The 22,027-nt window shown below is 34.5% G+C and overlaps 4 protein-coding genes and 1 non-coding gene across 5 annotated transcripts; 1 reads left to right on the top strand and 4 right to left on the bottom strand.

Moving 5' to 3' along the window:
- Window positions 1–141: 141 nt before the first annotated feature.
- On the bottom strand, window positions 142–2,870 carry LOC142548685 (rRNA 2'-O-methyltransferase fibrillarin 1-like). The gene is made up of 7 exons (XM_075657165.1): window positions 2,741–2,870; window positions 2,333–2,655; window positions 2,121–2,216; window positions 1,901–1,978; window positions 1,633–1,809; window positions 662–730; window positions 142–411 (listed from the first exon to the last, which is right to left on the bottom strand). Exons 1-7 carry the CDS (start codon window positions 2,763–2,765, stop codon window positions 235–237), a joined length of 945 nt encoding a protein of 314 aa, XP_075513280.1. The 5' UTR covers window positions 2,766–2,870; the 3' UTR covers window positions 142–234.
- On the bottom strand, window positions 1,263–1,334 carry LOC142550398 (small nucleolar RNA snoR60). The gene has a single exon (XR_012821357.1). It is a non-coding gene; the product is annotated as a small nucleolar RNA snoR60 (small nucleolar RNA).
- A 770-nt stretch (window positions 2,871–3,640) lies between the features above and the next one.
- On the bottom strand, window positions 3,641–6,702 carry LOC142548684 (small ribosomal subunit protein uS9m). The gene is made up of 4 exons (XM_075657164.1): window positions 5,999–6,702; window positions 4,894–5,334; window positions 4,314–4,394; window positions 3,641–4,113 (listed from the first exon to the last, which is right to left on the bottom strand). The coding sequence occupies exons 1-4, from the start codon at window positions 6,660–6,662 to the stop codon at window positions 4,022–4,024; spliced, it is 1,278 nt and encodes a 425-aa protein (XP_075513279.1). The 5' UTR covers window positions 6,663–6,702; the 3' UTR covers window positions 3,641–4,021.
- Window positions 6,703–15,183: 8,481 nt separating this feature from the next.
- Window positions 15,184–17,310, top strand: LOC142548682 (BAHD acyltransferase DCR). The gene is given in 3 exon segments (XM_075657162.1): window positions 15,184–15,674; window positions 15,676–15,798; window positions 16,305–17,310. Coding segments are annotated over 3 exon segments (1,344 nt in total). The 5' UTR covers window positions 15,184–15,341; the 3' UTR covers window positions 17,193–17,310.
- A 144-nt stretch (window positions 17,311–17,454) lies between these two features.
- Window positions 17,455–20,644, bottom strand: LOC142548683 (sec-independent protein translocase protein TATB, chloroplastic-like). Its single transcript, XM_075657163.1, has 5 exons — window positions 20,330–20,644; window positions 20,039–20,160; window positions 19,237–19,296; window positions 19,004–19,151; window positions 17,455–18,015 (listed from the first exon to the last, which is right to left on the bottom strand). The coding sequence occupies exons 1-5, from the start codon at window positions 20,571–20,573 to the stop codon at window positions 17,681–17,683; spliced, it is 909 nt and encodes a 302-aa protein (XP_075513278.1). The 5' UTR covers window positions 20,574–20,644; the 3' UTR covers window positions 17,455–17,680.
- Between the last annotated feature and the right edge of the window lie 1,383 nt (window positions 20,645–22,027).

Here is a 22,027-nt window from a genome sequence, read left to right as displayed (position 1 = left end):
TCATTGGCGACTACGGAGTGCTGAAAAAAAATCAACTTTCTATTTCTTATTTTTCCTTCAAGACACCCCCGACCTTTTAAATTAATAATACCGATGATAGCAATTCCTCCTCCAAGTAATCATCAAACGACATGCAGAATATAGGTCCGATGAAAAAAGCTTTTAAATAACCGTAATTCATCATGATACAGCTCCAACAAGCATGAACAAAGACAAAATGAAAGATTGATAATCCTAGGCTGCAGTTTTTTGTTTCTTTGGCACACGGTAACCACCAACAACACAAGCATGGTCTCGCTCAAAAGGTTCAAGAGTAACCTGCTCAGCAGGCTTGAATTGGTCCGCCTGCAACTTTTTTACTTCCTGGGCAAATACAGCCTCAGCAGGTACCGTTGAGTCAATGCAGTTTGCCTATGCAAACAAAAATGTAAGTTCAAAACAGCAGCATTTTGATTCACACACACACACACATATATTTACATGGGAAGAATAAATGCACCTATTTTCAAAAGTACCACGACCTACATAGTAGAGATTCTCTTCATTTTTGTTTTAAGTGTTTCAACGTATTTTATAATAATCTTCCAACATAGTATTTATATAATACATAAGGTAATGCCAATGAAGATCACACCCAAAAAAACATAATCAGAACACAAACCTTAATTGAAATCACAAAGTGGCCTCCAGCTTTTAAGAAATAGGATGCATTTAGAGCTAAAATTCTTGCCTGAAAAAAGGAAAAGGAGAATGTCCCACAATGTCATCGTCATGAATTAGAGCAAAACTTCTATTATTTCTCGGCATCCAGCTTAATCTCAACGTTTTAATCAGAAATTACATATTACGACAATTACAGGCTAAAAATCAAAGAACACGAAAACAAGATGCACATGAGCCGTGTCAAATAGATCGAGTGGCAGTCAATTGTCAATTGTTATGCTCAAATTCAATTAGAACACATATCAGGTAGCTCGAGAGGAAACACTCACATTTTTTAAAAACAAATCAATGTCACATACATACATACATACATACATATATATATCAAAGAACTAAGAAATATTTAATTTAATGACATGAAAATAAAAAATAAAAAAAAACTTTAAGCAAACTCAAAGTATACTTTGACTCGGTACTTACTTTAACTGAGCTGTAGTGGAGCTCCACACAAGCCTTCACAAGTACATTGTATGCGCAAAGACAAAAATAAAATAAAATAAAATCTATGCACCAAGTCATTAGTACATTAAATTTAAGAACACATCAGAGACTCGGTTTTTGCATCACCCATAATGTCTTGAAGGGGAATCCGAGTAGCTCATCATTTGATTGTTCATAGATATAAATCAAGAAAAAATAATTTCAGAAGTCAAATCTGGAAATAAGCACTCACAAGAAGAACTAACAAAGCAAACAGAAAATAAAACAAAATTTAGAACTATAGCCATAAACTAATGTGAAAATAGTGTCTTTTAGAAAGGATTGAAAACAATGAAGAAAAACTTTAACAAATGCTAATGTAACAAGTACCCATTAAAATACAATTAATAACTATTTCTTAGCACAAGGCAACACAACCGATTTCTGAGGTAAGAATTTTCGGAAACATTATCTACACAAAAACAAAACCTGGTCAGGCTGAGCAACGTCAGAGAATATGACATCCACCATTCCAACAAGCATTCTATACTTCGCAGGATGTCTAGCATCTTCAATGATGGGGATGACATTAGTCCTTTTCTTCGCCATATTCACCAAGTCTCTACCACTCCTATGAGAAAATTCAACGGCATAGACAACCCCACCCTGCCAATAATAAGAAAATAGGTTAATTGATAAACGCAACTTCATTACGTAATTTTAATAACTACATATCTTAACTTTAATAGATACTTACAGGGCCAACGATATCAGAAACATGAGAAACAGTGGTTCCTGAAGCAGCTCCAAGGTAAAGTACACGAGCACCAGGTTTCTAATTCATATGGACAATAAATATATATATAATAAAATAACTAATAATATAATTATTAAGAATTAAGTATGCTTAGAGTTTGAGTCTGATCAAGTAATAAGTGCAAAATCAAACTGAAAAGTGAAAAGAGTCGCAAACTCACAATCCACACATTATCAACTCCACCAAGAATTGCAGCAGCCAACTTAGAACGAAAAGGATTCCACACTCTGTACTCAATCTTTGTTCCATCTTCATTCTAAACAAATAAAACAAGTCAAACAGGAAATATTCAGCAAACTGTCTTCAGTCATATAATTAAAGGGAAATTCCAAGAACAATAAAAAAATGAATTCGTTTAACGAAATTTTAGACCTGAACAGAGACTCTCTTCTCATTATAAACAGCTTCGCCAGGAACCATATTCTTGGTGCAAAGAGCATCTTCTTTCCCCTTAGCAATGAATACACCCTCATGCCTATGCGGCTCCACAACCACTTTGCTTCCTCCCTTCATCCCGCCTCTTCCGCCTCCTCTTCCTCGGGGTGCACCTCTTCCTCCACCTGCACCTCTTGCGCCTCCTCTCTTCATGGCACTCCCACCGCCGGCTCCCCTTCCACCGAACCCTCCTCTACCACCTCTTCCTCCCCTTCCTCCATCTCCTCTGCCCCCTCTAAACCCGCCGCCACCGCCACGGCCTGAAAAGAAAACAAATCAGCCAGCCAATTAGTGTACTTTACCCATCACTCCAGTTAACAAAGGAAATTAACAAGAGTAGAGCACCTCTGTTTGGGGTTGTCGCTACCATGACTGCTGTGCGGGCAACGGAGAGAACAAAGTAGTGGCTTTGGCTTAGGGAGGTGTTGCAATGAAGGGGCCATTTATAAAAGGATTACGTTACTAGGGTTTAGGGTTTTCATAAGTCGGGTATTTGCCAAACAGCCCCACAAATTATAAGCCTGTCCCATTTCGCCCCTGAATTTGCAAACGTGTCACTTTTGGGCCTAAACATTTTTGTCACAATATTGTAGGCGTGTAAGGATAACGAAGTCAAAACAACCACAACGAACAACAAGATGGATCGACGCTTCTACTTCAATGAAAGCGCAATATTTTACTTGAGTTGTAAATTCCTGTTTCATCCATTTTGAATAAAATCAAACCATTATTCTGGTATTATGTGAACACCGATAAATTGACACGTATATCTGAACATCGAAAATGTGCAACATAACAAAATCGTGTGTATATATATGAGATAAAAATGATTATACTTACGAATAGGTCTTGTGAGACGGTCTCACGAATCTTTATCTATAAGACGAGTCAATCCTACCAATATTCACAATAAAAAGTAATATTCTTAGCATAAAAAGTAATATTTTTCATAGATTACCCAAATAAGATATTCGTCTAACAAAATACGACCCGTGAGACCGTCTCACACAAGTTTTTGTCTAAACTTAGTTATTACAAATTATCTAATGATGTCCCATACTAGAACGATCGATTCTCATTACATTAGAAGCTAATACATTATGATTCAATTTTGACTTTACATCGCAAACATTGGGGTGTTGTTTCTCCTTTTTCCAAACTTCATGTCTTTTATTTTTATTTGACACTAAAAAGAACACCCAAAATATTTAAACATTCGAAACGGGCAACAATATGAATCGAGGATAACCAAAACAGTCTCTTCATGCAATACATCAATATCCCTAATACACCACCACCACCACCACCACCACCACCAGTAGTCGTAACATTCAAGTTTCACATCACCTACTTTCGATTAAAAAAGGAGGACACATAACGGTGCGAGAAAGGTGATTGTAACAGCTAAACCTACACATCAAAAATATTAATCAAGAGGGGGAGATGATACAATTGATCTCACACAGTGTGTTGAGTGTGTTGAGTAGCTTTCTGGATCAAGATGAGCAATGGAAGAAAACGAGAGGCAAACAATGCTGCTCGTATATAATTCTTATTCCTAGGAGGAAGGAACGTAATGAATCTTGTGCAGGTGGCCTAAAAATGTGAGAGTGCTGGCAAAATGGGTTAACGTTTGACCCACTGGAAACTTTTCCTTGCTTTTGCTTTACCGGGTTTCTTCCTTTCCACGACTCTTGAATCCCTCGTCAGAAAACCAGCTGGGAGACATGAAATACAGCGTCAGAAAAAAAAACCCCACACCACAGAGAAAATGCTATGAAGGGGAAGCTCTGTTATGGTTTTTTCCAGGCAATTTTATCACATGCATATCCCATAAAATCTTATACTGGGAGCAAATAAGATCTCAGTACACAACCAGAAAGAATAAAGAAATGTTCTCCGGTCTCAGAAGTTAAACCTTCTTTCAGAGGGGGGCGGAATCCAGGTTCCCAATTTTGCAATGCTCTGCTGATTCCTAAACGGATCGCTCCAACTTGACCTGTTCAGATTAAGGTTTCACAATGAGCCATTCATTGTTTTCATTTTGGTTGAAAATGTTCAATTATTCTGAGAGAAACAGAAGAAAAATATCTCAGAAGTACCGAATTATAATAACTAAGTCAGAAGTAATTGCAGCTCATTACAATCTCAAGCTATTTTTGTGCAAATAGAAGAATTTTATGTAGAACAAAGAAAACTAACGTGAAAAAGGAAATGAAATGTTTTTAGGTTTAAACTTGAGCTACCAAATTTTCTCATACAGATTTTGTATGAAACGCACGAACAGCCACAAAGCCAAACAGCGCAACACACAAAAATAGAAGAATCAAATCCAGTTCTTCAGTGCTACGGCAAAACTTTTGATTTGAGTCCGAACCTTCATACCACATCATAAATGTGCATTACTCTAAATTTCAAAAATAATTCATGCTAAGGACTATCAGAACTACTTCTATTCATACAATAGAACAAAGATGCGGATGAAATTTAATGCTCACCAGATGTGCCGCCTCCTTTAACAGTGCAGTTGACATCCCACATTCCCAAAGTTTTAGTTTCAGAAAAAGGCCGAAGAAGAGCAGCACGGTGATCCAGCATGGGGAAATACACGTCAAACTCTTTGTCATTTACCACAAATTTACCCTCACCTGGGCTAATCCAAACACGGGCAATGCTGCATTTCCTCCTTCCGGTTCCATAAGCCCTTCCTTTTGCATCGACTTGCTGAACACGGGCTTTTGCAATTTCCTCCTGTTTCTGGCGCTCAATTTCCGCTCGGCTGGATTTTTTAGTATTCTTTTCATACCGCATATCTTCAATTTTGCTCAGAGGGGGCAACCCCCGAATGCCTTCAAAGTCCTTCAAAGCAATTAAACTATCAAGCATATCATCTGTAATTCCAGATGCGGCTATAAGATCACCAAATGCACGATTCGGACCTGCAAATATCAACCCAGTTATGAAACTCGAAGTTACATCCAGAGCTTACGTAGGCCAATGTTCATATGTGCCTTCTATGGATAATTCCACATCTACAATGAGAATGAATGCTACAGCATCTGAGGACTTTAAAATGAACAATCATGCTCATCATAAAAAAGAATCAGGCCCTTCAAAGTCAAACCAGTAATTAGGTGTGCTACAGGAATATCGTAACCGGAAATAACAATTTTTAAAAAAATTAGCAAATTATTAATTTTAAAAAGCAACAAAATTACACAGTTACAAGCAATGAGGAAACAAGGAAGATAAGCACATAACATTGATCCGTTCATTATTTGTGACTAAATTGGTGAACAGAGAGCAACTGAACCGACAGTCAATTAGCTATCATCTCACACATCTCTGGAGTCCAAGAACCCATCTCCCATGCTCATGGCCAAAACTGTCATGAGTTATAATACATGAAAAAAGAAGGCAACACAACATCAAACAGTTTTGGATAAAAAAAGATTTAAAAAGGTAAATATATCATATTAACAACTTCCAGAACCTAATTCTTCGAATCAAATCATTTCTGCAACTCATGAACATGTAATATATCAAGCTTATAATGCACATAATAATTTATAAAATAAATTGAAAAGAGGACAGGATACTTGCCTTTCAAAACATCAACCAAAGCCTTCTCCTCCGATTCTAGGGGTTTAAGTTTATCCTCCTCACTCTTCTCACTCCCCACAGTCAACCCCTCAATTCCAGCTCCTAAACCAGTTGAACCGGATTCCCCACTCTCTACTCCATTGTTAAAAACATCTTCCTCCCCACCTTCCTTCTCCTCTGCTGCAAAATTCCAAGGTTCCAGCTCCCTCGCCTTAGCCCACTCATCCCCCGTACTACCGACAACCGTCTCATCTACTCCTCCAAATATATCGCTAACCTCATCATTCCCACGTCTCGAATCAATCCCTTCAAATATATCACCTGTTTTACCATCCCCGTTTTTCATTTCCCCAGCATTTCGATCACGAAACCCCTCTAGATTTCCAGATTCCTCTGAAAACACAGATTCTATATCTTGATCAATCTCAGATGAAAGTTTCCACAAATCGGTAGTTGAGGTAGCCGAATCATCACCAAAGTTTCCGCCTTTTCCATTCGTCGAGAAAAAAGATAATTGAGAAGCTCTAGGGAAGAAAAAATTCTTGGGGTTTGGATATATAGGGCTCTGTTGTATCAGATTCTCATTTGTGAAGTGGGTTTGAGAAGAAATCAGGGTTCGAATTCGATTGCAGTGCGAGGGTTTGAAGATGAAGCGAGTCAGCATTGTACACTCAAGATTGTGGGAAGGAGAGGGTTTTGGAAAGTTTTTAGACCAAAACTGGATTGTGGAAAAAATTGTGTGGGCGTCCATTTCGTTATTGGGCTAAACAAATTTTAGGCCCGAAACAATTCTTCTTCTTCCTTTCTTTTTCTTTTTTCCCCTACTCTTTTATAATTGCCAGCTAAATAAAAACAATTTTAATTCCCCAAAAAAGAGAATATTGGACCATCCATTGGATCTATCTAATATAAGTTTAAAAAAAAAACACCACCTCAAAACTTAAGGGAAATTCCAAGGTTCTAAAAAGCGTGAAGCATCCCGAAGCGCTGATGTCGAGCTCTAAGTTTACATAAATATGATAAATTTAAGTCTGATGTATTAATTCTCATATTTATAAAAACATAAAATCTCAAAATTGCAATCTTTATTTGTTTTTGCAACTATATCACATTAAAAAATTGTAAATATTTGTCAAATAATTATCAGACATACTTAATCATAATTAAAATTTAAAAATAAACATCGAAAATATAAACCTAATTTATTATTTTAAAATAAAAAAGACATACATTCAAAATAAAAAAATTTAAAAACAAATAGATGCGATTAATTGTGCTTAAGTACACTTAATTAAACACCTTAATTACGTTTAATTCGATCAAACTACAGTTTAACCGTTTTTTTCCACTTTCTCCGAAGCAAAGCGTTTTTGTCGAGCTTCAAACTTAAACGTATCAAATGGAGCTTAAGCGACCGGGAAAATTCATAAAAAAAAAAACCATTTAATACATACCAAAAAACAAGTGGCACCAATACTTTGGCATTTTGTTTAATTTAGAGTGACCTCGCATCAAACTCGTCTCATTCATGGTGGGTCAAGGGATCTACAAGTGAGTCTGAAAAAGAGTGGGGTTTTTTTTTTTAACCTTGATATCTATTAATAATGAAATATTTATGTATTATATATGTCATCATCATATTAATAATGAATGCTTTAATATCTAACAATATTGCACATTTTTTTCACTTCCTTCTCGTTGAATTGTAGTTAAAATTTTATGGTTTGTAGATAAAATATCAGATGTAGATGTGATGCAGATATCATAAATGAATATGATAATGAGGATATGAAATCTTACCCGATTCTGATTTATTGTTATCCTTAGTTAAACTCATCTCGTATCCGTAGATTGTCATTTCTAGCTTGATTATAAGACTCAAATTCCTCACCGTTCCGACTGTTGTTATAATCTCATGTGACGCATTCTTATGTTTAAAAATTGAATTGCATCTCTTATTGTTATTCATTAGTACGTAGTGGACAAAAAAATTTTTGTGGAACAAATTGTTCAAAAATACTATTTTAAGTCAAATTTAAATTAATAAATTTAAACTAAGAAGATAGCAATAGCCAGGGTTTTTTTATAATTAATGTAAAAAAAATTTAATTTCAAAAATAATTTTAAAAAAAATATTTGCCAAACTAATTTAATCCGCGCTTACAAAGCGCGGACGCTCCACGTGGACGAAGCGCGGACGCTTGCTTACATGGACGAGCGTCCGCACTTCGTCCACGTAGATATATTATTATTTATTATTATTTTATTATTATTATTTAATATTATATTATTATTTTATTATTATTATTTAATATTATTTATTATTATTTTGTGATGTTACGTAATTTTATTATTATTATTTTAAATAACTAATTTAATAAAAATATATTATTATCATTTATTATAATTTTTAATTATTAATTTAATTCTAATGAAAAATATAAAATATAAATATTTATAATATATGTTAATTATTAAATATTTTGTATTATTTGGTTGAGTGATTGAAAAATTAGAGATATGAGAGGATTGAAAGACGTACATAAAATCAATATTTTTAAAATATGAAAGGATTGAAAAAATATTTATTGTTTCATTTTAAATTGTTGTTCCATTTTAAAAATATGAAATGATTAAAAATATGAGAGAATTGAAAAATATTTTTTATTTTTAAATTATTATTTCAATAAAACGTACATAAAATTAATTGATCAAAAGAATATTTTAGGAAGACCCATTTCGAATTCTCTCAAAATTATATAAACACATATTTCATAAAAAAAATTAATTGTAAAACATATAATTATATATAATCGGTTTATTATTATTAATGGATTTATTAAATAAATCAATCTATAAAAATAAGAAGGCCAAAAGTGAAGGAAGCAAGCAAGCATTAATAATTACTTGTATTGTGGGGACCCGGACGCTAATCATCTTCTTAATCATCTTTGGGATTTAATTATCAACTAAGATAAACAGGGTCTAAAAATTTTTCTTTTTAAAACATAAGTGCGGAACGTAGTGAAATAAAACATATATGTATCTCAGTATAAAAGTACAAGTCCTGTACTACATACATTTATTCAACTAAGGTTTAACAGCTAATATCAAGTGTCCAACCCTATCTCTAATCCAAGTCCGGAATCACCACTCTAATCTCGATCTCTCATCATCCTCTTGACCCTGATCATGTCCCACCTGTTGTCATGCACACATACAAAACAAGACAACAGCCGGATAACTCCGGTGAGAATAAATCCCAGTATAAATAATGTATACATGCAGTTAACTGAATTAACATAAAAGCATGAATTATATCTTATCACATGTAGCACAATCAAACACATGTATCAATACCAGTCTGTAAATAAAACATGAATCGTAATCTACGAAACATAAATCAATACGGATCTGTAAATCAAGTTCTAGTCTCGATATCTAAGACTCGACTCATCTCTCATTCTAATCTAGGGATCCCGATCTACTTTAGACTTTGGTATGCTGTATCGAATGTCTACAATAGACGTCGATCTACATCTAAGCTCATCGATACACCGTAAGTCTAGAGTCTACGCGGTTCTGACAAAGACTCGGCGGTTCTGCCCTAGCTAGGCTGATCTGCCCTAGACTCAACTCTGGCTCTGCTATAATTCAATAGACTAAACATATCAATCTGATAATCTGCAAATATCAATGCAATAAAATAAAGTATGTGATTTTGGGAAACTCAAGTCAAACCTAACTCGAGTTGTGCAATCCCGAATCCACATTTATTTATACCTTTATCTTCACGATCTGATGAAGACGAAGTCTCGTATTCCAATCTATCCATACCCAGTCTGGCAATGACAATCGCATAAATACAAGATCAGTACATAAATCAATTCAAGACTTGTTCTGATCAATACTCAAATCAATACATACTCTGATCCATATCTGAACAAGGCACAATCTAATTCATATCAACGATATCACGATGCAATCGAAATCATTACTGAATCTCACCAATCTAAATCAACGGATGTTTCGACGGCATAATGATACAGTCTCGATAACCCCGTCAATCTCAACATCACAAAGATACTACCAGAATTCATAATCAGTACCAATACAATTCCTAATCTCTATATCGGTACACTTAAGATCAGTAATAACTCAACTCTGATATCAAATCTCAATCAATTCAACTCTGAAAATCATAACAATTGTATAACCAGTCTATTCTTTAATCTAACTTCAATTTTACAATGCCTACTGTAGCAGAAACATCATATCTGATTCATATTCAATTCTGACAATATCATAATTTCAAATCATGTCTAAACGTAACAAAACTTACGTCCAGTTGTAGCCTGCGTTGATAGGAACTCAATACCGAAGTCGGATTCAAAATCAGATAGACGGATTTCTCACAAAAGGCGTAAGGATTTTTCACTCTTTCTCTGAAGCTTTCTATACGATTCTTTCCTTCGTTTTCTTGAAGAAATCGTGCATATATATATATATATATATATATATATATATATATATATATATACACAACCACGTACATGCAATAAGCCAAGTGGCTCGGTGTGCCTACTGCACGTCTCGCGCTCGGGCGGTCATGAATTTCCGCTCGGGCGCTTGCTCGGCGCTCGGGCGATTAATCTTTACCGCTCGGGCGCGAAAGTTTCTGTCGAGATACTCGGTTGAACATCTCCTGGCGCTCGGACGATAATATTCTACCGCTCGGGCGCCAAACATTCTATCCAACTCATGGTTCATTGGCGCTCGGGCGGTTCTTTTCCACCGCTCGGGCGCGAGATGTTCGGTCCAGCATCTTGGCCAACATCTTGAGATGTTCGGTTCAACATTTTGGCGCCAGATGTTCGGTCCAACATCTTGGCTTATACTGTAATGATGCCCTGCTTCTTCATTTGAGTTCGTATAACCTCAATCATGTCAATTAATCAACGTCTGATTACAGTAATTACATCTCGGGCCTTACATGTATAATATATTAATATCGTATTTTTATGTTGTGATTAATATTTTATTTTAATGCTGTGATTGAAATTCAATTAATAATAAGAGCTTAAATAGAAAATAAACAATGTACATTTACGAATAAAATGAAAATATTGTAATTCAATGTAAGTTTTATTGATAATATATGCTAAAATTAAACATCTTATTAGTTGTATTGATGAAAAACTACTATTTTTATTCTCTTTAATTTTCTCCCTCCAATCCTCTCATATCTCTAATTTTTCAATCACCAAACCAAATAATACAAAATATTTAATAATTAACATATATTATAAATATATATATTTTTCATTCGAATTAAATTAATTATTAAAAAATAATAATAATAATAATATATTTATAAATATAATTTCACGCTGTTTGAGTTTTTATGTTGCAATTGAAATTAAATAAATAATAATAGCTTAAATAGAAAATAAACAATGTAAATTTAATAATAGAATGAAAATATTATAATACAGCGTAATTTTCGTCGATACTATATGCTAAAATTAAACCTGTTATTGGTGTATTGGTGAAATACTATTATTTTTATTCTTCTTAATTTTCTCCCTTCAATCCTCTCATATCTTTTTAATTTTCTCATTTCAATCTTCTCGTATCTCTAATTTTTCAATCACCCAACCAAATAATACAAAATATTTAATAATTAACATATATTATAAATATTTATAGTTTATATTTTTCATTCGAATTAAATTAATAATTAAAAAAATAATAATAATAATATTTTTTTATTAAATTAATTATTTAAAATCATAAATAATAACAATAATAAAAAACTTACATAACATCACAAAATAATAATATATAATATTAAATTATAATAAAATAATAATAAATAATATTAAATAATAATATATCTACGTGGACGAGCCTCCGCGCTTATTAAATTAGTTTTGCAAATAATTTTTTTAAAATTATTTTTGAAATTAAATTTTTTTTTTACATTAATTATAAAAAAAACCCCAATAGCCAATAAGGTTATAAAACACGTGAGGCATGATAAAATGTTACGATTAAGTTTCAAACTTCACAAGCTTAAAAGAAATTAAAACTACATTATGGGCGAAAAACGTTTTTTACTTTTAGCATAAATTTTCAAGTTATACAAAATATAAGTCTCAGAATCTTAAATTGTGTGGAGTAAAAGTTTTGTGTTTGTGTTATCTCTTAGTGGCAAAGAAGTAAATAATGGACAAAGATTATTTCAATGTCTTTAAGTTTTTTTATTAGTTTGAAAAATTTATATTATTAAATATTTATTTTTGAAATAAAATGTAAGAGTAAAAGTAATTTTAAAAAGCCAAAAATTAATTTAAAATTTTTATAAAAAATTATGTTTTTTCTCGTTTTTCATTTTCTTTAAACGATCAATCTGATCAATCAAATGATTGACGCTTTTGTCTAAAAAAATTTATATTTATTTAATATATAATTATATACTATTAATAAATTAAAGTTCGCGAAAGACTCGCTAATTATCAAATAAAACAATTAGAGAACGAGTTCAACTCGAATTTTTTTTTTAACAAGTTCCAGTTCAACTCTAATTGAAAAATTTTAAATACAAATCAAATAATTTTAAGAGCACTACTCACGTGGATAGCACAAGTCACAGCAAAACCGAATATCATCTCATTTTCAGGAAAAAGAAAAAACACTTTGGGTGTGTTGCATAGTTGCATAAATATTTGTGGCTTTTAAAAGTTTTCGAGAAACAAAAATCTTAAAGCACCCGCGTTGGTGGGTGTTAGGGTCCTCATACAACATACACATTACATTAACACATATATTCTCCCACATTCATTTTAACATTCACACTCATTATTTGTAGGTCCAGTTGTCCACTCATTCATCTTATTCTTACTTTAAATTAAATAAATTCAATTTCAAATTTTTTAAGAAATTTAAATTATTACTATTTTATATTAATAATAATATGTTTTTATATATTTAGTACGTAAAATAATTTAATTTTATGAGTGTCACGTATTTAAAATTAAAAATTTATTATAAACCTAAAATAAAACAGTACAACATATAATAATAAATAACACTTGCATAAAAATAAAAAAAATTAAATTAAACTTAAGAGAAGATGCAAAATACTAATTCAAGAATTGTTGTTGTATTGTGACCATATATGTTCAACTAAGTCGGCACGAAGTTGGTGATGCCCAACTTTATTAATAACACATATGTTCAACATATAATAATAAATAACACCCGCATTGTCCAATTTTATTAAAAAAATAATCGGACAGAGGGACGTTCATAAAATATAAAATATAATTAAAATAATTCAAAACACGTGGGGCCCGCGTGTCAGCAAATCAGTTGCGCTTTATTCAAACGGGGATGCTAAATTTGAGCATGTAGGATTAGTGTTGTTTTATTAAAGAGTATGTCTCTTGTGAGACAGTCTCACAAATCTTTATCTGTGAGACGAGTCAATCTTTCCGATATTCACAATAAAAAATTAGCATAAAAAGTAATATTTTTCAATGAATGACCCAAATAAGAAATATGTCTCACAAAATACGACTCGTGAGACCGTCTCACACAAGTTTTTGTCTTTGTTAAATGAAAAATGAAGTATTTCAGAACCATGATTACCGACTAATTAATGCCATTATTGTTCAAGCCACCTATTTTAGGTTGCCCCTCCAACAAATTACTCACCAGCCACAAATTAGGTTTTAATGAACCTTCTCAGTGGTCATATGTTTTCACATATTCTAGTTATATTGGTTTTTATGTTTTTGGGAACGGTTCTAAAAGTGCGACCGGCAACGTCGATATAAAATAAAATCACGATTTTGGTTCTCATTTTAAAAATTAATTTGTTGTTTTTAAATATAAACAAAGTAAAAAAGATGCACTAAATTAATTAAGATTTTTGAAACTACAACATAAAGATTGTTTTTTTCTTTTTTCAAATATAGAAAACGAAAAATGTACAGAGGGTATACGTACAAAAAGGTTATTTTTTTTTTGAATTTAACATAGGAAAGGATTGTTAATCTATGATTGAATAAATATTCGATAAAATCATCCATAAAAAATGGCTTGATTCAATAAAAAATGATAATTAAAAAGTAAGTTTTTAATTAATAGCCTTTGCCAATTCATAATGTAACTAGTTTTTCACCCGACGTTATGATCCGACAAGATGTTGAGAATTATTTTTTTATTTTGCAAATCTTTATACTTTATGATGTAAATGATCTGATTTAATTACGTAGTTTGATCAAACGCTCGACTCAAGTTTTATAATAATTGAAGTTATTATCCTTCTATTAACTATCTCCATATTATAGATTTTTTGTCAACTCCTCGAAGAAGCCAAATGGTACCTTATACTAGGAGGTTAAATATCAATCCAGATTAATTTTTAACCTGCAGGCAGGATAGTGTGTAATCTAATAGAGTCGATGCAAATCCAGCAAAAATTTTGAAGGTGAAACTACAAAAACAAAAAAATCATTAAAATTTAAAGGAGTGATTCATAAAATATGGATGCACAATTGCCAAAACTTAACCATTTTTTTTTATCTGCCGACAATTACGGAATGATTTTTATTAAATACATAATTTCTCATTAAATCAAGTCATTATATATATATGTTGAATTTTCAACAGACAATATCATAAATCAACATAGTCTGGACTGAATTTCTGAGGTCTGGGTCGAAGAAGGTAGAAGGCGATCGTCGTTGTATGGACAATGAGTGACTTCTGACAGACTTATATGTGAAGAAAACATGAATGGACTGATATCATACTAGAATGAGAGATATTCCAAAAAATTGTTCAGGTATGAGACTGTGCAGTCGAGGAGTGTTTTAAAGATTTGATAGTTATTATTCGTATCAAATAGAACTAATCACATAAAATTTTTAAAATTAAGCTTGTTTGATTTGGGTAAATGTGTGATGGATGACCTGACTACGTGGGCACTACACTCACTTCAATTTCAATGGGTTAGACAAATCTTGGCCATCCATCCTATCAGGAAGACAATGTCCACGTGGGTAGTATGAAATAAACCATGTAATTTGAAGAATTTACGTCGCCACCAAATATTGTTGCAAAAAAGTTATCGTCTTTTACTCAACTCCCACCAAAATACAGAGTGGCAAAGACAGGTAATAAATGTTCATACAACTGCACCCGATGAAGCTCATAAATGCCCCCAACTGTTTCAAAATGGCTCCACACTATAAATCTGTGCACTTGTACAGAAACTCCCTATTAACAAACCAATTTACAACACAATTTTCTCAGCAGCTTCCCATTTTAGAAAATGGCTGGTGAATTTGCCGAGGAGAAGAAAGTTGACGACTGTGTTAAAATCCTCAGCACGGGAAATGTGAAGCCCAATAAACCGATTGGAAAAAAAGAATGCCAGCTGGTCACATTCGATCTCCCGTACTTGGCGTTTTACTATAATCAGAAACTGATAATTTACAAAAGTGAGGATGATTTCGAGGGAATTTTGCAGAGATCGAAAGACGGGCTTGCTGTTGTTTTGGAGGAATTTTATCAGTTGGCTGGGAAATTGGATAAAGATGAGGATGGTGTGTTTAAAGTGGTGTATGACGATGATATGGAAGGAGTGGAGGTTGTGGCTGCCACTGGCGGAGGAGCTGGAGGTGGCGGAGCTGACGGCTGAGGAAGGGACGTCGAAGTTTAAATCTCTGCTGCCTTACAACATGATCTTGAATTTGGAAGGACTCCACAAGCCGCTGCTGGCAGTGCAGGTAATCTAATTTCTTGCATACTCTAATACTCTAATTTTAGGGAAAACCCTAAAATATCCCTTTTAAATCGAAAGCATTGCATAATATAATAATATAATATAATCGATAAAAATATAAAGATTTATTTCAATTATTAAATTCTATTAAATGCCCTGTGGACTGAGGTGGTTCGCACAGATATACGAAATGAAGTCGAGTACAGTGAGGACTGGAATTTTTTTAACGTGCAATTTATCAAAATTTTTCGAGTGAAAATGGGAGAAGTATTTTTTTAATTAATAACCTTTAAAAGAACTAAAAATTTATAGTAAAAATTTGTGTGAAACGGTCTCACTCGTACTATTTGTTGTGAGACGAATCTCTTATTTGATTCATCTATAAAAAAATATTATTTTTTATGCTAACAATATTACTTTTTAGGTAAATATTGGTATGATTGATCCTTTTCAAGATCGTTAAAACCGACTCTAAATATTTTTATCGGTGCACGGCAATTATTAAAACAGGTCACAAAGCTGAAGGATGGGGTTGCAATCGGCTGTGCCTTCAACCATGCTATTCTGGATGGCACGTCCACGTGGCACTTCATGACCGCATGGGCTCATATCTGCAGCGGTTCTTCTGCCTCCGTCGCAACCCCACCATTCCTCGACCGCACCAAAGCACGAAACACAAGAGTAAAGCTCGACCTCTCCAAGCCATCCGACGCGCCGGAGCATGCCAAGTCAGCTTCATCCAACGGTGACGCGGCCGCCAAATCCCTTCGGGAAAAGGTTTTTAAGTTCTCCGAATCAGACATTGACCAAATCAAGTCAAAAGTCAACGCCAGTGGATCCAAGCCCTTCTCAACATTCCAGTCCCTCTCCGCGCACGTGTGGTCCGCCGTCACACGAGCGCGGGAGCTGAAGCCCGAGGAGTACACGGTGTTCACTGTGTTCGCCGACTGCCGGAAGCGGGTGGACCCAAAGATGCCGGAGAGTTACTTCGGGAATTTGATCCAGGCGATCTTCACCGTCACTGCGGCCGGGCTGATCATGTCGAACCCGATTGAGTTCGGGGCTGATCTGATAAGAACCGCGATTGAATCCCACGATGCGAAGGCGATTGACGCTCGAAACACTGAGTGGGAAACCAACCCGGTAATCTTCCAGTTCAAGGATGCCGGGGTGAACTGCGTGGCAGTGGGGAGCTCCCCTCGGTTTAAGGTTTACGACGTGGATTTTGGGTGGGGCAAACCCGAAAGCGTTCGTAGCGGGTTGAATAACAGGTTCGATGGGATGGTGTACTTGTATCCGGGCAAAGATGGGGGAAGAAGCATTGATGTGGAAATCAGTTTGGAGGATAATGCCCTGAAGAGGTTGGAGAAGGACAAGGAATTTCTCATGGAGCTTTGACTATGAAAAATATTTGGTTTTGAGGTTTTCGTTTCTCCGAGTGTTTAGTGTCTTTGTGGGACAAAAAATATTGTTTCGATTCCAGTTTCATTATGACGTTTAACCCGATCGCCTTTTATATTTATTTTTAATGAATTTTGTTTAATATTGATGACTGCATTACACGGAACAAAATATAACTCAATTAACATAAATTGTTAATAAATTGATACGTACAGTTTATTCAATCTTTTCATGTTTCAAAAAGAATATGAACGTAGACTAGTATAAGAGAGCTGCATAAATATTGCATGCATGACAGATTATTGCTACAAGATCAATCCTATTACAACAACACAAGTAAATTAACAATTCCCCGCTCTCAGATTACCATCAAATGACATCTTTATTGCTTACCATACAATCAAAGACAAAAACACTAAACTCATTCCTGCTCAAGGCACACAAGAAGTTCTAGATCACGTTTAAAAAATCGTCACTCTGAAATTTCATGCCTTGCTTTCGGTATTTGCAGGAGAAGAGCTAGAAGACACAGCTGAAGGGACTTCTTGGAGATCGCTGGCCTCCGGATTTTGAGCGAGAATCGTCTCTGAAGAAGCTTCTTCTTGAGGGGCGTCTAATGTTTTATTAAAATCTACATCAGCTGTATCTGTAGAATCATCTTGAGTAGCGTCCAATACTTCGGATTCTGATTGTACACGGGCTCTCTCCGCTTCATCTGCCTGCTCTTTCTGCAGTTGAGCAAGAACTCCTGTCAGCTTTTCTGCTGTGATCTTCGAGGAGCCCTCTTTTGACACTTCCACACTGTCAGATGGAATACCATCTGCAATTTTTATTATTAATCCACCATTTTGAATTCAATCAAATATCAATGACAAGTAGGTCATCCATTCAAAATCTTCGCTTTGGCAATATTTGCCCAAGGCCCCAAAACCTGATGCTCATTCAAATGATGTGGGGATTAATAATGGTTTGAAATACGTAGCGAAATCCTTCAATCCAAAGACAACCTTAGAAGACGAACTTGCTATAATCTTTCAATCCAAAGACAACTTTAGAAAACAAACTTGTTGTGGATATATGAAAAACGGGAACAGCGAAGCAATCAAGTGACATTTCTGAACTGATGGGTATAACATAAACTTCAGGAAAGCCTCATTCTCAAAGAAGTTGCAACAACATCAAGGCATCCCAAAGTACATAATATTTGGCCGGCATGGAAGCAGCCAAGTAATTAATTTTGAAGTCAATAAAATATATTTCCAGGAGCAATATAAAGATTTTTTTAACAATCTATTACAGAACCATAAGCGCAGAATTTAACTGGTTGTTAGGTAGAATGAGTGACGGGATCAAGGTGCCCGGAAAGAGCTGCCGCCCCCCAATCCCAAACACTCACGCAAACACGTTTTCCTATCAACTTCAATATTTTAACGTCACACACAGAAAATATCATTTCGCCCCTCAATTTTTTGAATTTTAGTTTAGCTAACTTCTGTCACCCGAATTACAGACTATTGTTCTGATGTATTCACCATCAACAATTAAATTTTGCGAATAATAAACCAAATTCTTAGTGAAGATTAGTCGCCAGAGTTTTCAAATAATATTTGATGTATACTGGAATTTCAAGTTCTTCAGGCCATTTATCAATAAACTTCTATTTTTCCAATCCAAAATGGAATAATCTATATTTTTTTAATCTTTATGCAAGTAAATGCTGTTAAAGCGTGAAGCGGCCCCATGAATCTATAAATCTATCTAATTTAGCAAAAAAGACTAGAATAGTTGAAAAGATAGATGAAACTCACTGGATTCGATATTCGCCCCTGAATCCTCAGTGCTATCCTCTGTCGAAGGCTTAGTAGTGTTGGACGTAGAAGGTCTTGGCACTTGATTGTCAGGTTCATCGAGACCAATTTCTCGTTCAAGGGTGCTCTTGAATTCCCTCGAAACATCCTATAAGAAAGATAAAAAAACGAGTGATGAAAGTAAGAAAAACCAGTTTCACACTCGAACGGTAAACTAAAACATGAAGACTTGCCTGAAGTTCTCTAATCGTAGGTTGGAATGCACGCAGAGTTTTACCCAGATTACGAGCAACCTGTGGTAACAAAAAGAGAGTTTACTCGCAGAGAGTTCCTATGTCAATTTTCTGCAAATTTTAATTTTTACCAAATCAGGAATAGGAATGGTTTGCAATACAAAACAATTCTACCGAGATTGTTGTAGGGGTACAATTTAACGGGCTCACCCACAACAAAAGGGTGTGCACTAGGTAAAGGAAGTTTGAATTTGTAAATACAAACCATGTCGACAGCAAACAAAACTTGAGTCCATGATACAGAGCACAAACTGTTTTTGACATAGAAAATTATACACTCAAACGGAAAGGTGCTCATGGCAGGGTGACACTGCAGCCTTGAGATAGACACAGGCTCGAATCTTGAGCAAGGCAAATTAATGTGTATAGTATCCATACATCATCTCCAACTTTACACATCATTTTCTTTCAAAAGCAATGAAAATACCAAAAGACTCGCATTTGCGAAGAGGAACTATTCTTCTTGAAGGACTTCACTTAGAACCAGAGATTCCGTAACATTCCCGTGAGAAATTTAATACTACAGCATTAATAATAAGTACAAACCACGGTCTACCATTCATCCAAGTAAATAACCAAATCCAATCCAACATCTAGAGTAGCAGATTAAAAATTTTCTCATGGAAATTAAGACTTCTCATTATTCACAAGATATTAGGCTCAACATGAAAGACTATCCCATAAATTTTTTTCCTCAAAAGAATTTACAGGAAACGACCAAGGTAAAAATGCGGTAGTTAACCTCAGCGAGACCTTTGGGCCCAAATACCAACAAAGCCACCACTCCAATAACCAGAGCCTCTGGAGCCCCAACCCCAAACAGAGAAGCATACACTCCTTTAGCTCTAACTTTCACCTTCCTTTCTGCAAAACACGAGACCTCACCACATTAAAGAACATGAAAGAAAGAATCTTGGTTACAAATCCAAAAAATTCACACCACCGCCACAAATTGTCCCTCACAGAGAGTACGATTTTCAACTTCACAAATCCAACAAAAAAAACAGCAGAATATAACACACAAGAAAAGTACCTATTTTCACAGAATGCCGTGAGATTGAAATGCCCAATTGCTTAATCCCATTCCACTGGGGAAAAGCAGTAAAACCCAGTTGATGGATGGATTTAGCCGGGTGAAAGCTTGCATTTTTAGGTACTGACGTTGTTGAATACGATAAGGCACAAAGAACGGTTTTCGCACCAGTAGCGGATGAAGAAGATGAGTGCAACAAAGATGATGGAGTGGTCGAAATTGCCACAGCCATGGTGGTGGTCATTTGGGATTGGGCTGAATCAAGAAACTAGTCCATCAGAAGTTTCAGCTACCATATAAATGAATATTATATCATATAATATTTATTAATAGATGTAGGTGAAAATTGAAAAAACGAAAAATGAATTTCGATTCCTTTATACATTATTTACACACTAATGGGTCTCCAGGCCGAAAAGATTGTTCTCCTTCGAGATTATTGGCCCATAGCAAGTTCATACGTACTAAAAGCTATCTGATGGACCCTAACACTTTGGGCTCAAGGCCCGCCCATTTAGCAAAGAAGCCCATCGGCACTAAACTTCCGAAGCTCGGTCAGCCTCATTTATGAAGTTTGAGTGGATCTTAGTTCAGTCAGTAAACAGGCTTGGCGTCACGTGATTCTAGAATCCCCACACGTTATTCAATGGATACATTATGGAAGTTCTGCTTTTGGTCAATGAAGACATATACTAATCTCTCCATCTATTATTACTTTTTATCAACTTTGATTCTTCGAAGTTCAAATTTGCTGATTTATCACCTCGATTCTTATTTAATCATTCAAGATGCGTGTATTAATATGACAATATTCGACTCGCAATCGGTCATATCAAACAGAAAATAGACAAGAGATATTCGTTTGCATGATTGACAATGGGACTAGGAGAGTTCTTGTTAATATTTTGTTCAAACGAACATGTTAAACAGGATTTGTCCAATACAGTTTACTCGACTAGTTTGGTTTGCAAACAATTATATAAAACGAGAGTATATCCAGTACTGCGTATAGAAAAATAGCGGTTATGAAATTTATCATAAAAAAAATGAGAGGAGGGTTGATAAAATAATAAAATGTTACATTATAAAAAAGTTTAATTGCTGGTATCAACCCCCACCTACTTGAGCATGTGATATGCTGGTTAAGCCATGGTGAAGTAGGACCACAACCATACCAAAACCACCACATATGATGGGAAGTCTGTGATAAATCCATGGGAAGCAATTCTTGGTAGGACCCATTTCTCACATCTTAATAAAAAAGCTAATCTAATCTCACTTCCCACTTTCCCCCCTCTTTTCCTATCTCCATCACACACGCACACACGATTAAATTATCAAAATATTTCAATTAAAAAAATATCAATATTTTATTATTTCAAAAAAAATCACTCCTAAGAGTTCTTCATTTGAATATGAATTCTCAATCATCTATGTATTATTCCATTTAACTCAGAAAATATCATGAAAAATGACTGCGACAGAAAATGACTGCACACATAGTTGATATATAATGTGTATGTGTGTGAGAGACATTAAGTTCTTTAAAGGGTTAATCATTGTGAGAGAATTTAGAAGTTGGAAGTCAACAATGTAGTAATGTAGCCAAGTAAAAAGTTTCAACATAAAAAGGATATGGTAGTTTATAGTTATCGAAAGAAAGGCTCAGAAAGCTACGTAGAAAGTTTCTAAAAGGTC

Source organism: Primulina tabacum, chromosome 6, assembly GCF_025594145.1.
Source record: "Primulina tabacum isolate GXHZ01 chromosome 6, ASM2559414v2, whole genome shotgun sequence".
NCBI lineage: Eukaryota > Viridiplantae > Streptophyta > Magnoliopsida > Lamiales > Gesneriaceae > Primulina > Primulina tabacum.
The sequence above is the reverse complement of the archived record's forward strand: the minus strand, read 5'-3'. Positions and strand labels throughout refer to the sequence as shown.

Excerpts from the sequence above, each read along its gene's own strand:
- LOC142548685 (XM_075657165.1), bottom strand. The coding sequence starts at position 2,765 with ATGGTAGCGACAACCCCAAACAGAG. Across the intron at positions 2,656-2,740 it reads AGCGACAACCCCAAACAGAG|GCCGTGGCGGTGGCGGCGGG; the intron begins GTGCTCTACTCT and ends TTTTCTTTTCAG. Across the intron at positions 731-1,632 it reads ACGTTGCTCAGCCTGACCAG|GCAAGAATTTTAGCTCTAAA; the intron begins GTTTTGTTTTTG and ends TCCTTTTTTCAG.
- LOC142548684 (XM_075657164.1), bottom strand. The coding sequence starts at position 6,662 with ATGCTGACTCGCTTCATCTTCAAACCCTCGCACTGCAATCGAATTCGA. Across the intron at positions 5,335-5,998 it reads TTTGGTTGATGTTTTGAAAG|GTCCGAATCGTGCATTTGGT; the intron begins GCAAGTATCCTG and ends TGATATTTGCAG. Across the intron at positions 4,395-4,893 it reads TAAAGGAGGCGGCACATCTG|GTCAAGTTGGAGCGATCCGT; the intron begins GTGAGCATTAAA and ends TAATCTGAACAG.
- LOC142548683 (XM_075657163.1), bottom strand. The coding sequence starts at position 20,573 with ATGACCACCACCATGGCTGTGGCAATTTCGACCACTCCATCATCTTTG. Across the intron at positions 20,161-20,329 it reads ACGGCATTCTGTGAAAATAG|AAAGGAAGGTGAAAGTTAGA; the intron begins GTACTTTTCTTG and ends CGTGTTTTGCAG. Across the intron at positions 18,016-19,003 it reads AGGGGCGAATATCGAATCCA|ATGGTATTCCATCTGACAGT; the intron begins GTGAGTTTCATC and ends TAAAAATTGCAG.